The sequence below is a fragment of the Cyprinodon tularosa genome, unplaced genomic scaffold (genome assembly GCF_016077235.1).
Source record: "Cyprinodon tularosa strain WSP-4 unplaced genomic scaffold, ASM1607723v1 ctg1001, whole genome shotgun sequence".
Lineage (NCBI taxonomy): Eukaryota > Metazoa > Chordata > Actinopteri > Cyprinodontiformes > Cyprinodontidae > Cyprinodon > Cyprinodon tularosa.
This window is the reverse complement of record NW_024037785.1, coordinates 51,783-65,952: the sequence shown is the minus strand read 5'-3', so window position 1 is coordinate 65,952 and position 14,170 is coordinate 51,783. Positions and strand designations below refer to the sequence as shown.

At 40.5% G+C, this 14,170-nt stretch overlaps 1 protein-coding gene and 1 long non-coding RNA gene across 2 annotated transcripts; both read left to right on the top strand.

Moving 5' to 3' along the window:
• Positions 1-3,974: 3,974 nt before the first annotated feature.
• On the top strand, positions 3,975-6,713 carry LOC119776935 (myb-like protein X). Its single transcript, XM_038275629.1, has 2 exons — positions 3,975-5,013; positions 5,224-6,713. The coding sequence occupies exons 1-2, from the start codon at positions 4,045-4,047 to the stop codon at positions 6,550-6,552; spliced, it is 2,298 nt and encodes a 765-aa protein (XP_038131557.1). The 5' UTR covers positions 3,975-4,044; the 3' UTR covers positions 6,553-6,713.
• A 1,442-nt stretch (positions 6,714-8,155) lies between these two features.
• Positions 8,156-8,651, top strand: LOC119776994. The gene is made up of 3 exons (XR_005279861.1): positions 8,156-8,207; positions 8,356-8,434; positions 8,515-8,651. It is a non-coding gene; the product is annotated as an uncharacterized LOC119776994 (long non-coding RNA).
• Positions 8,652-14,170: the final 5,519 nt, after the last annotated feature.

The following is a 14,170-nucleotide window of genomic DNA, read 5'->3' as shown; positions in this document are numbered from 1 at the left end:
CGCCTTCGTTGTATGGTTTTTTAGCACGGGCAATATTCCATGCCACTTTATAGGATGCAAGTGTCACAGCTTCTCCACGCTTGGTCAATTGCTGAAACATTTGAGACTGTCTTTTTACCTGGCTTTTCAATGTGCTCAATTTTTGCTTCCGTAGTTCAGTACCTTTGGGGAAATCCTTGTCAATATTAGCATGGAGTGTGCTAAAATGACGCTGAAGGTTTGAAGCCTTGAAATGTGATATCGTGGTATCGCATAATAAACAGAGCGATTTGCCATTTCGTTCAATAAAAAAGTAAGCATCTTCCCATTCTTCCAGAAATGTCCTGTGTTCATCCTCATATTTTCGTTTAGCTTTGCATTTTGCCATTTTTACAAAGAAGGTAAGTCTGCGGTCTGCGTGCATATAAAATGTTTACCTAATTTCCCGGCATGAGACGTAATCCGCGCATATGATTTGCGGTCACTTACGTCTCTTACGTCTTACGTATCATAAAAAACACCCAATCTGTCAAATTAATTTATTAATTTTAAAATATTATTATTTGTTTTTAATAACCCCTGATGGATTTAAGTGTGTTTAAGATATAAAAAGAAGAAGAAAAGAAACATGAAACGAGGAAAGAGCCACAGTATATAGAAAATATGGTAACAGGCAAAGAGCCGCATTATTATTGGTCGAGAGCCGCATGCGGCTCGAGAGCCGCGTGTTCGCCACCCCTGCCATAGGGTGTTATTACAAACCTCGACTAAGACATAATAACTACAGCACACAGTCAGTATATAAAATGTTTAACATATAAACATCATCTACTACTTCTAGTTAGCATACTCTTTTGTTGATTTTTTTAAAGTACTTTAAAAGAATGAATGGGCTATGCCACCCAACAATTGTTTGCTCAAGGTCTGGCTTTTCAGTGCTCCGTCTTGGGTAAGAAGCTTCACCTGCTTTGCCTACCATTGTTAGAGACATGGATGAAATTTTTATTTCAGAAGAGGGGAGACGCAATTATTTTTTAATATTACTCTTATCCATCCATCCATCCATCCATCCATCCATCCATCCATCCATCCATCCATCCATCCATCCATCCATCCATCCATCCATCCATCCATCCATCCATCCATCTTCCTCCGCTTATCCGGGGTCGGGTCGCCAGACTTCCCTCTCCCCAGCCACTTCTTCTAGCCCCTCAGGAGGAACCCCAAGGCGTTCCCAGGCCAGCCGAGAAACATACTGTATGCAGGGGGGATTATTTTACTCCATCTGAATGGGTGTGTTGAAATGGGCAGCAATCGTAATGGCGATGAAAAAAATGCAACTCTCTCATTCAGAGTGAAATTTATTTCCAGATTCAGATTTATTGTCGAATATTTCAAACTGCCTTAGAAAGCTGCCAGTGAGCTTTAAAACTCAAGCTTTAACTGAACTCATGTTTAGGCGAGGATAAAACTATATTATTGCAAAAACATGCTGTGCTTGGCTAATTAGCTGCTGCAATTAGCAAGCTTCTTTAAATATTCACACGCACGCATGCGCAGGCTCCTCGGTTGCCATGGAGCGCCTATCTTTAACGGTTACTTTCCAGCCTGGACCTTGAAGCTGAACTTGCTGCAGTCTGTGGATTGCTAAACTGCTAACGATGAGCTACGCACCAGAGGAGCACAACTACTCGAGAGATCATCTGGAAGGTTTGTTTGTACTCTTTTACTTTGTTAATTACAAAAATGTTACGTGAAAAATGATTAATTTGATGTTTTTTTTTCATGAAGTTGTGGCAGCTAGCTTAGCATGTAGCATCTCCGACATCCCAGGATTAAATGTTTTTAGTCGATTAAATGTTAACAGTGATTTAATGATTTGAAAATAACTTTTATTTCTGTTTGAGAGAAACACCTTTGTTGAATTAGAAGTAAATGTTTGAAAACTAGGTGGCGCTATCTCTATGATTTTAAAAAATGCATTTTGCTCTATGTGGAAATGTTGGGGAAATTACATTCAATAAATATTCAAATATATTGGAAGGACATTTAACACAATATGTTATCAAGCTGAACTGTTTATTTTTCTATTTAATAAAAAAGTGAACATTTTGAGTATTTTGTAAGTTGGCTGAATTTAAACCTGATAACAGCTGGAAAAAAGAAGACATTAAAATTCTCAAGTTGTTTAGTTTAGTAAATGTGTTTAGGAAATGATAGGTTTTTATTTAGTGTTTTAATAAAAAGTTTTTAAGGGTTATTATGTATTAAATCGAGTTTTTATTGGTTGGAAATGGGAGAAATGATAACAGAGATAAAATTAGATAAAAAGTACATTTTGGCTTGAGAAAATATTTAACGAAGTTAATGTGGAAATGGTTGAAAAAATACAAAATTAATTGTTTTAGGATAAAATAGGTTTTGTTAAATACATTAATACTTTAAAGAGGAGGATTTTTAAAAAATGCTGTGAAAAACATGGTCTCCATGGATACCTTAGTTGAATGCATTAAACAACTTTAGGCTTTTTTTAAGGTGGCATTTCGAATTTAATGGAAGATCAAATGTGCTAATAATGTTTGACAGATTTTAAAAGTTTGTGGTTCCAAAGGATAATTTTTGGTGAGTTTGGTTTCCAATCCTTTAAAAACAAGATGGCATCTGGCCCCTTCTGTCAGAGACGGCCTTGAAGAACAAGTATGGTCTCCATGGATACAACAATAAACAACTATAAGGTTTAAAATGATTGTGAAATAAAAATGAAATCCTTTACATTTTTGGGCTGTAACATGTTTAGAGCTTGACTGTTTATTCTAAGTGCTGCCATTGTTAACCGTGTGAGGAAATCATAGAGAATAAATGTTTAATTAAGAGTTCAGAAAGGAGGATGATATGTTTCTTTTACAGGGAGAAGGTAGAATTAAAACAACAATTTAGAACCATATATTATTTAAACGTTTATCTGGGTTCAGTCTTTGTTTTTCTGCAGCCTTTGTTTGAATCTTCAGGTGAATAATTTCATCCAATCTGTCACCAGTAATAACACAATTTATTCATTGAGGACTTATTTTTCTAGGTGTTCGAAACATTCAACACTGATGGTTTCACCTAACCCCATTAAAAGTTCTGAATAGGACCCTTTCTTACAGTTTTTAGAAAAAAAAAACAAAATTATTCTACATAGTTTGCTAATGTCCATTTCTGCTCTGGGCTTTCTATGTGCTGATTAAGGTCTTTATTTCTACTCTAGGATGCACTGAGGAAGGGGTCTGATAAGCTGAGGCTTTTAAGCCTTTATTTCTGTTAAGGGAAACATATATTTTTTTTTTTTCTGACAAATAAATATTTAATAGATCAAACCTTTTCTAATTCCGTAGTATGGGTTTAATAAAGGTTTACTCACAGCATAAAATGTCCTTTAATCTGAACAAATCCAAATGAATAGTCTGGGTCAGTTGCTCCCAAATGTGGAAGCGTGACCCTAGGGGGAGTTTAGTGTAATAGCAGGGAGCGTAATAGAAATAAAGTAAGTAAATGGACCATTTGGAGCGTATTTTTATATTGATAACATCCTGAAAAAAAAAATCAAAACCCCAATAACTAGTAAAATAAAGATTTGAATTTAAAATACATTTTCAATTTTGTGGTAGTCTTGTGATTTAAAGGATATTGTAGCCTTTTTTCTAAACCTAGCTGTCAGCAAAACGCACGAGGACCAGCAAGATGTCCTCCCTTTACGACAATCGCTCCTCAGTGTGACAGTGAAATAACAAAAAAGGTCCCCACAATGATGCCTAGGACCATATACACACATATAAACATAAAAATATGTATGTATGCACAGATTGATGTTTTTATTGATTAAATCTCCTTAAACCTGACTAACTCTCACAGGCACATTCAGCAACCTAAAATAAAGCATTGAGTATTGTGATTTGATGTTCCTTAATTGATGTTCCTGGTCTAACGATTTTTTTCCTCACTGCTCCAGACGCCCCGCTTCCATCTGATCCTGCCCTGGAGTTCTGGATCTTGATCGCGGATCAGGTTGATTTCCCTTTCTATATGAACGTAGGGCTGTTCTCGGATGATGTAGAGGAGGATTTTACTGTTGATGTGGAGTCTGATGATGAGTTTAGGGTCGTAGATGTGGTGATTAATGACGAGGAAGAGATAGAGGGTTCTGTTGATGAGGAGGATGATAATGAGGTAGAGGTCCCAGAAGGGGTGGTAAATGAGGAGCAGGAGCTAGAGGATTATGATGATGAGGAGGATGATAATGAGGCAGAGGTCCCAGAAGGGGTGGTAAATGAGGAGCAGGAGCTAGAGGATTATGATGATGAGGAGGATGATAATGAGGCAGAGGTCCCAGAAGGGGTGGTAAATGAGGAGCAGGAGCTAGAGGATTATGATGATGAGGAGGATGATAATGAGGCAGAGGTCCCAGAAGGGGTGGTAATTGAGGAGCAGGAGCTAGAGGATTATGATGATGAGGAGGATGATAATGAGGTAGAGGTCTTAGAAGGGGTGGTAATTGAGGAGCAGGAGCTAGAGGATTATGATGATGAGGAGGATGATAATGAGGCAGAGGTCCCAGAAGGGGTGGTAATTGAGGAGCAGGAGCTAGAGGATTATGATGATGAGGAGGATGATAATGAGGCAGAGGTCCCAGAAGGGGTGGTAATTGAGGAGCAGGAGCTAGAGGATTATGATGATGAGGAGGATGATAATGAGGCAGAGGTCCCAGAAGGGGTGGTAATTGAGGAGCAGGAGCTAGAGGATTATGATGATGAGGAGGATGATAATGAGGTAGAGGTCTTAGAAGGGGTGGTAAATGAGGAGCAGGAGCTAGAGGATTATGATGATGAGGAGGATGATAATGAGGCAGAGGTCCCAGAAGGGGTGGTAAATGAGGAGCAGGAGCTAGAGGATTATGATGATGAGGAGGATGATAATGAGGCAGAGGTCCCAGAAGGGGTGGTAAATGAGGAGCAGGAGCTAGAGGATTATGATGATGAGGAGGATGATAATGAGGTAGAGGTCCCAGAAAGGGTGGTAATTGAGGAGCAGGAGCTAGAGGATTATGATGATGAGGAGGATGATAATGAGGCAGAGGTCCCAGAAGGGGTGGTAATTGAGGAGCAGGAGATAGAGGATTATGATGATGATGAGGATGATAATGAGGCAGAGGTCCCAGAAGGGGTGGTAAATGAGGAGCAGGAGCTAGAGGATTATGATAATGAGGCAGAGGTCCCAGAAGGGGTGGTAAATGAGGAGCAGGAGCTAGAGGATTATGATGATGAGGAGGATGATAATGAGGCAGAGGTCCCAGAAGGGGTGGTAAATGAGGAGCAGGAGCTAGAGGATTATGATGATGAGGAGGATGATAATGAGGCAGAGGTCCCAGAAGGGGTGGTAAATGAGGAGCAGGAGCTAGAGGATTATGATGATGAGGAGGATGATAATGAGGCAGAGGTCCCAGAAGGGGTGGTAAATGAGGAGCAGGAGCTAGAGGATTATGATGATGAGGAGGATGATAATGAGGTAGAGGTCTTAGAAGGGGTGGTAATTGAGGAGCAGGAGCTAGAGGATTATGATGATGAGGAGGATGATAATGAGGCAGAGGTCCCAGAAGGGGTGGTAATTGAGGAGCAGGAGCTAGAGGATTATGATGATGAGGAGGATGATAATGAGGCAGAGGTCTTAGAAGGGGTGGTAATTGAGGAGCAGGAGCTAGAGGATTATGATGATGAGGAGGATGATAATGAGGTAGAGGTCCCAGAAGGGGTGGTAAATGAGGAGCAGGAGCTAGAGGATTATGATGATGAGGAGGATGATAATGAGGTAGAGGTCTTAGAAGGGGTGGTAAATGAGGAGCAGGAGCTAGAGGATTATGATGATGAGGAGGATGATAATGAGGCAGAGGTCCCAGAAGGGGTGGTAAATGAGGAGCAGGAGCTAGAGGATTATGATGATGAGGAGGATGATAATGAGGCAGAGGTCTTAGAAGGGGTGGTAAATGAGGAGCAGGAGCTAGAGGATTATGATGATGAGGAGGATGATAATGAGGTAGAGGTCCCAGAAAGGGTGGTAATTGAGGAGCAGGAGCTAGAGGATTATGATGATGAGGAGGATGATAATGAGGCAGAGGTCCCAGAAGGGGTGGTAAATGAGGAGCAGGAGCTAGAGGATTATGATGATGAGGAGGATGATAATGAGGCAGAGGTCCCAGAAGGGGTGGTAAATGAGGAGCAGGAGATAGAGGATTCTGATGAGGATGGGTCTTTTTCTAGTGAGTCTCTTGAGGCGTCTAGTGACTTCTCTGGGTATGATACCATGAGCTCTGAGGAAGAAGACAGTGAAGAAGATGACCCCCTTCAAACACATCTTCGCTTCATTGAGACGGTTTCCCGTTTCATCAGACTCCAACGGTACCAGGCGCCGCCAGAGGACTCCTCGGAGAGTGAAGAGGACCACCGACCTCCACGGCCCGGCCCTTCTTCCCGGAGGAGGAGAAGAGAGGAAGATGACGAAGAGGAGCCCCCTATGAAGCTTTTTCGTCGGGACCTGTGAGAAGAGGAATTTGATCAAGAATCTTCCTTTAACTCCTTCAACAACTTCTCACAATGAAGAGAAGCTGAGGCTTCAGCAGAAGAACCAAACATTTTACCATCTTGCTTTGGATCATTTTGTAGGAGGAGTTAGATGTATTTTCTTGATTTGATGATGATTGGAGGTGGTCATATCTAGGTATAATTTATTGATTGTGTTTATATCTGGCAGGTCTAGGGATGCCTTTGGTAGCGTCTTGCGCCATGGCTTTTCTTTACCCCACTGCTAGATTTAGTTTTTTAGATGATAAGGAGTCTGGCAGGTCCAGGGATGCCTCAGGTAGCGTCTAGCACCGTGGCTTTTCTTTACCCCGCTGCTAGGTTTTAATTTAAGTTTTAAATGTTATGAATTTTCCTTTAGCACAGAAATCTGAGCAGAGACATACTAACAATTTCTAAAAGGTATGAAACATGAGAGCTGGTTAAGGCGGAAACAATCTAACATGCTCTAAGTCTAGACAGAGCTGGACATTCTCCTAGCTAACAGAAGCCAAACCAAACAATCCAAGGATTGATTTAAAAACGACGTTTGACAAGAAGAAACACAGAATGGAGGCAAATGAACTAAATTAAATCCTGGAGGCAAACCAAACCGAGGCAACAGCCGGACATCGCTACTGGGAATGCATCGAAACCTTTGATTAGTGAGACATCGCTGCTGAGGACTAATACCCGGAGGTCAAACTATGATCCTAAAGGTCTAAAAGTGGAGATGAGGAAAACTTCAAGTCTAGAGGCAGGGGGACAAGGCTGTAGTGGAGCAGAGGTATCTAACTCCAGTCCTCTGCAGCAGCTTTTCTGCAGCTTTCAGGTGCATCTCTCCTCCAAAACACCAGGATCAAACAGCTCTACAGAGCTGAATGACTGATGAGGGAATTCAGACGTTTGATTCAGGTCTGATGGAGAAGAGATGTGACTGAAAGCTGCGGCATAGCAGCTCTGGAGGAGTGGAGCTGGAAAGCCCTGATCTATAGAAGGACAATGCTGCTGGAGACAAACTAGATCTAGAATAGAACAGTGGCAAAGATTGCAGTGGTCACCAGTTGCACTGGTCTCTGGGATGATAGTGAGAAGATAAAGACGATGCTTGGAGGGACTAATTGATTTCAGAGCAGTTTGAAGCAGAGGAAAGGACTGATTTAGGGATGTGGATTGTGAATGGCGCCGACTGTTAGAACCTGCTTTCAGCTGTGAGTTGATCCAGTTCTAGATGTTCCTCAGTTAGTTTTCAGGCCTAGTTTAAGGGAAAGAACCCTGTGCAGAAATATTCTCCATATGATCTGTGCCAGTTCTGACCGCAGTGGATCTCTTCTTTGTTTGTGAATCCCATGTCGGACCGAGCCGCTACAAGCTTTGGGCCGTCAGAAGACACTGATGAGATCTACGGCGACCAAACCAGAGGAGCAGTAAACAGTGAGAGCATGTTCAGTAAGGAGACACAATAATCCATCATTTAAATATTAAGTCAACATTTCAGGTGACCTCACTTAGTTTTTCATGTATTTTCAGGAACTGTGGACGTCCAAAATCAGAACTGCTGTGAGGAACCGGGACATCCAGGATGGTGAGGAGCCTCCTAGTCCCCACCTGAGGACGGCACAGAGGAGAACACGTGCAGTAAGCCTTTATTAACACGACAAACAGACAACTCAAGCTTCCAGGCAGAACACAGAGAGACCAAGATGACTATTTGAACAACATCCTGCCCCAGATTTAAACTTGGTGTCAGGAAATTCTGTAGATTAATTTAGCTTCTTTTTTACAGGAGAAGCAGGTTGAATATGGAAGCAGCGTTCTAACAGTCGGATCTCAGTGGAACAGAGTCCATCCACACGTATTTGGAGGTATGTTGGTTGTTTGACTATAGAGGCATCACATGCAGACAGTTTATGACTCTGAGGACACTTTGCTTTCATTGATGAAGGAGCTGAAGCAGAGGATGGAGAACACAGACCAACAAGGAGGAGAAACATGGCTCCTCTGCTCGTCTCTCCAACATTCTGGAGTCCTGGAATGAAAAACGTCGACGACCCCACAGCTAAACCATCAGTCTGCTCCACCCAGAAATGAGGTAAAGAGCCTTTATTGCTTCCAGATGTTCATCAGTAGTAGAGAAGACAATAAAAACAGATCCAGAACAAATAGATTCAAAAGCCAAAACCATCCCATCAAGGTGGTCTAACCTTTAATTCTTCTTTTCATCATGAATGGATGTTCACCTCAATTTATCTCTATAACCAAAACTTTACCAGAACCAGAAGTTCTGACTTTTCCATTAGACCACAGATAAACAGTTCAGAAGCAGCTTCTGATTCAATATGGGAGAATTTCCCCCCGGTTGATGTCTGAAGGGTTTTTAGAACTTATTAAAGCAGAGAAACGACCCTGATGAAACCGACTGTAGCCTCCAACAAATGCAGCATTTTCAGGCATTTTCTCCAAGCATCCATTGTCTACAGTTATCACTGCTATTAACTTTCGCTTCTTCCTGTGTGTTTTCCTCTTCTCTTGGTTAAATTGACACCTCTCTCAGTGTTTCTGTATTTAAATGTCACTGACTAGCGTGTTCTCTCACTAACTCCTGTTCTTCTCTTCCAGCAGATTTCTTCCGTCGTCTCCTCGTTGGACCGGCACCTCTTGGACGTCTGCTGTCCTGTTAAAGACCCGCTCTGCCGCAGTAGATGGGCGCTGACATGGAGCCGGGTTCTGCTGGAGGATCCTTCCTGCTTAAAGCTAGTTTTCCTCTCTACTGTTACCACTTCATTGCTCAGGAGGAGGAAATGCGGTTGGCTGAGCTTCTTTGGATTGAAGACATTTCTCTAAACGCCAAAATAGACTGAATTTATCTTTACCATATTGTAAAAAGGATGTAATTGGATTTTTATGATTGATTTCATTCTGTGTTTGTGTTGAATTGTGTTACATGTTTCTGTTTTAAAGCTCTCGTGTACATTGCCTTTAGATGCCTTATTTTTATTTCACTAGACTAAATTATATTAAATCCTGCCTACTGGTTCTGTTTCTACTAAGGGATCCTTCCTTTTATTTTATATTCACCTGTTATTTTTTACTATAATAAAGCTTTGATTTAAGTCATTTGAAAAGGATCTGCTGGTCTTTTTTAGTAAATGTTGTTGAAATAAGTGGTTGTAAATGGGCTCTTTATAAATAAACCAAACTGAAGTCAACAGGAGCTCTAATATTACTATATGTGAGGTAGTATGGTCAAGGATCAGCAAGGTTAACAAAACAAACAGCATCAGCCTCCGGTTCCAGATTCCTCTGAGGATTTTTATTCAGCACTTTTCCCTTTGACAACCATCTCCCTGAGCTTACAAGATCTCAGTGCCTGTATAACCAGTTGGCAACACACCTGCACTGGAGTGGACCGAGCCACAATTAAACAGGTAGAAAACAAACAAAGTCTAAACAGAGAAACAAGAATAAAAGGATTAAGCTAATTTACAAACTCATCTACATAATGAAACAGTCTACAAAATAAACAATGTGATTGAAGATAACTCAAAAATTTACTTTAAAAAAAAACAAAGTATTACCCCAAAGAAAACCCCTCTAAATGGAAGAACCCAGCAAGGCACCGAAGTGTAATTTATGCATTTTATACTGTAAAAAAAATCAATATACCAACAAAGTAGTTTCACAAATATAGTTGAAATTGTAACATGGTATTCTTTTGGAATGGTGGCTCTTCTACTCCTCTGTAGAAACAGAAATAGGTCTCTGGTGTCTTTTTAGACTGCTAAATGTTAAAAAAAAAAAAAAAAAAAAAGCTAAATGTTGGAACCGTAAATCGTTACCAGTCTTACGGTGTGTTCTTAAAGTCTTTTAACCTTTTTACATTATCTGTTTCATCACTTCTTTATAATTTAAGTAAACTTAGAACAACTTCTCAGTGACATCAGTTTATTTTTAGAGAAGCAAGTATTTACAATAAACTATTAAAAACATTTTTAACTATTTACATTAGATTTAAAAATTAACTACTACAACTATTTACAGAAGATATAAAATAAATATTACTAGAGAACATATATATATATATATATATATATATATATATATATATATATATATATATATATATACAATTGTGACTGAGCAGGAGTCCCTGGTGGTGCTGCTGGACTGGATGCGATGCCACACAGACAACCTTGGAGTCTTCTGACTGCGAGTGGGACATCATATAGGGGGTGGGGGGTGCCTCTCTCCACTGTTCACCACATCGTCCATCAGGGTTTGCAGGGCTGACCCAATTGACGGCTGCCATGTTACTAAAAAAGTTTAAAAAGACGCAGAAAATAATGACTTTACTAAAAGTGTTTTCATAACCCTTAAATAAGAACAGCTAAAATGTGATTCTACTTGCCATCTAAATGTAACGGTGGTCGGGTAGACCCTCCTCCAGGGGCAGACACCTCAGCAGACAACTGGTCCCTCCATGGAGCACCACTGACTGCCGCCAACACGTTCTCCCCCTCCTCATCCTCTGGCATGTCGTCCTCTGGGGCCGTGATGTCACCGGCTTCCAGGCAGATGTTGTGCAGGATAACACATGCTGTTATGACCTGTAGAAAAAAAAGAGACAAAAATATTTACTTTTATTCAGTCATCTATCTTTTTTTCATTATCTTTATTAAATGATTTATTAGACTTGATCTAGATCCACTATTTAATTTATTTTTTCGTTTTTATATTTAGACTTTTTTCCTGTATTATGTTTTTTATATATATGATTGCAAATAAAATCAGGCAGTAAGGGGATAACAATTTAGACAAAAAATTATTTATTTCTCAACAGTTTGGCTTCTCAACACAACATTAGTGATAGTGAAAGTAGTTATTTAAGTCAGTTATTTACAGGGTTTGTACACATTTAACTATTCAATTCAAATTACTAAAGTTACAAACAAATAAATTACAAACTTACAAATAAATATAAAATTTGATATTTAAACATATTCATCAATCTGCTGACAAGCGTTTATTTAATAACTGGTATATTCTGATCATTAGCAGGCCTCTGTGGGTTAGAATAATAGCAGGTAAATGTTACCTCTCCACTGCGCTCTTCCAGCCTGAGAAAAATCCGTCACCAGTTTTGCTGCCGCCGAAGCTGTCAAAGCCGACTCTCCTCCTCCAATAGCAAGTAAATAAAAAAAATAAAATAAAAATTTCCATATCCATTTTTTTTTAATGTTTAGTTGTTTTTTTCCGTGTTTCTCGAGCTGTCGGATTTTGTTTGGCGCTGTTTTTGGGGTAGATGTGATGACGTCGTATCGCAACCAGGAAGTGCGCCAAAGGCTAGACCTTCCCATTTACCAACGGCTGAGGATCCTCCGGAGCAGCCTACCAAGGCTGGGTCCTCCGGAGGCTAGGTAGGCTGGGTCCTACGAAGTACGCAGCCTGCGAATTGAGACGCAGCTGGCGAGTAATTCCACATCTGGGCTACATATCTGCTGCTTCACGTGAACATGAGCTGAGCTGCACCATCTCTCATTCACAAATACCGCCAGACCCCCTCCTCTCTTTTTCCGCTAAAACATCATTGCCTTTCATGCTTGTTGTATCAGGCATCATAGCGTCCTTTTCCAGATCAAACTGAAAGTTGAACCAGCTAGATAATAATAATAATAATGATAATAATAATAAAAATAACAAAAATAGTACAACAATAGGCCTATTATTATCAGACTCATGGGACGCCGAAAATGGACTCAGACTGCCACCTAGTGGCTATAGTAGTCACATGTTTTTCACGCAATTCGTGAAACAAGGAGAGCGTGAGTTAAGTGTCCATTTCCAACCAGGACCCACTGTAGTCTCTCCAGCGTGTCCTGGGTTTTCCCCAGGGCCTCCCACCGGTGGGACGTGCCCGGAACACCTCACCAGGGAGGCGTCCAGGAGGCATCCTAACCAGATGCCCGAGCCACCTCAACTGGCTCCTCTCGACGTGGAGGAGCAGCAGCTCTACGGCGAGTCCTCCCAGATGACCGAGCTTCTCACCCTATCTCTAAGGAAAAGCCCAGCCACCCTACAGAGGAAACCCATTTCGGCCGCTTGTATCCGCGATCTCGTTCTTTCGGTTATGAAACTCTTATACACGTAAGTTAAACGTGTTTTTTAGTTCTTCTGTGTTTGTTTCCTCCATTTTCTCGTGCTATCCCTCTCCTGAAAAAATACATTAATGCATGCCATGATTAATTGGGCAACAATCCATGAAGATTAAAAACACATAGTTTTAAAATTATAATGAGCTTGGATATATTAAATCACATTCATGGACTGTATTTTTTTCATTTTTGTGATGATGATAATAATATATAACAATAATCCATGTTATTTATTAGCACTTTTAATAAGACAAATTTACTTTACAAGGTTATTGAAAGTTTTATAATTTAGAGAAGGATCTTTAAGTGGATTTGCTGCTTTATGAAGCAAGTGAAGGTGTTTTAGAAGGGGTGTTACACATTTGATTGAATGTAACTTACACTTTGACTTTTAAAGTCTCTTATGTTTCTCTTTTTCAAACATCCCCGAGTCTAATAACCAAACACACAAACAGAGATGCACTCACATGAGACCAATTAAAAGATTTGTGTAAATTTATGCACCTGATATTGAACAAAATGTCAAATTTAAAGTAGCAGCTGTTTAATAATAATTGATCTTTATTTATCTCAACTTGGAGAAATTTAGCTCTGCATTTAATCCATTCCCATGGGCTGCCATCATGTAAAACCTGTTTAACCCGGTTTAAGGGTCTTTTTCAAGAACCCAGAGTGGAGGCAGTGGAGATCAAACCGGGTGCTTGCTACCTTCTCAGAGCACAAGCGCACTGCTCTGACCCTCTAGGCCAACACTCCCCCTTTGCTGACCCACGTTCTTTTTCAAGACCTTAAGGATATGCAGACTCAGGATTCCAGCAGTACTGTGACTTCCAATAGAAGACCCGATTCAGTGGCGCATAAACTGAGCTTCTCAGGAGTGACAGCGGTGACACTCAATCATGCAAGAAAAGATGGAGGTCCAATCAGGAGCTTGCGGGGGGCCACAACTCAGGGAAGAAGGCTTCAGATTGAACTGCGGTTTTCCGCTTGGTCCTAGTGCTTGGTGAGTGCATGTACTGTGTACTGTAGCTAACATTGTTTTTTGGACAATAAAAAGTGCAGGGGACTAAAATGGACTTTTGAAAAAATGCAGGGCACATGTCCGACATGCCCCGTTTCTTTATATCTACAACCAGCCATAATTTAAAAAAACAAAGAAAAGAAAATGATATTATTCAGATTTTCAATTTGTAAAGACTTACAAGAAGACAATTACAGGGTTTGTTAACACAAATTAGTATAAATGTTTTTGGTGCTCAGACTGTGGCAGGAGACAGAGCTGAGCATTGCTGGTGGTGATAGTGTTGGCAGATTTATGATAATAGAGATGTCTTGCCCCCAGTGTCTGAACAGTGGTTATGGACTGGAAGATGCAATTTTTCTTTAACATCTCATGTTTTCTGCCCTTGCCCATTCTTTGCAAACATGCAAATTGAAATGGACGAATGG

Coding starts and splice junctions, on each gene's coding strand:
- LOC119776935 (XM_038275629.1), top strand. CDS start 4,045: ATGAACGTAGGGCTGTTCTCGGATGATGTAGAGGAGGATTTTACTGTT. Junction 5,014..5,223: donor ATGAGGAGGATGATAATGAG/GTAGAGGTCCCA, acceptor TATGATAATGAG/GCAGAGGTCCCAGAAGGGGT.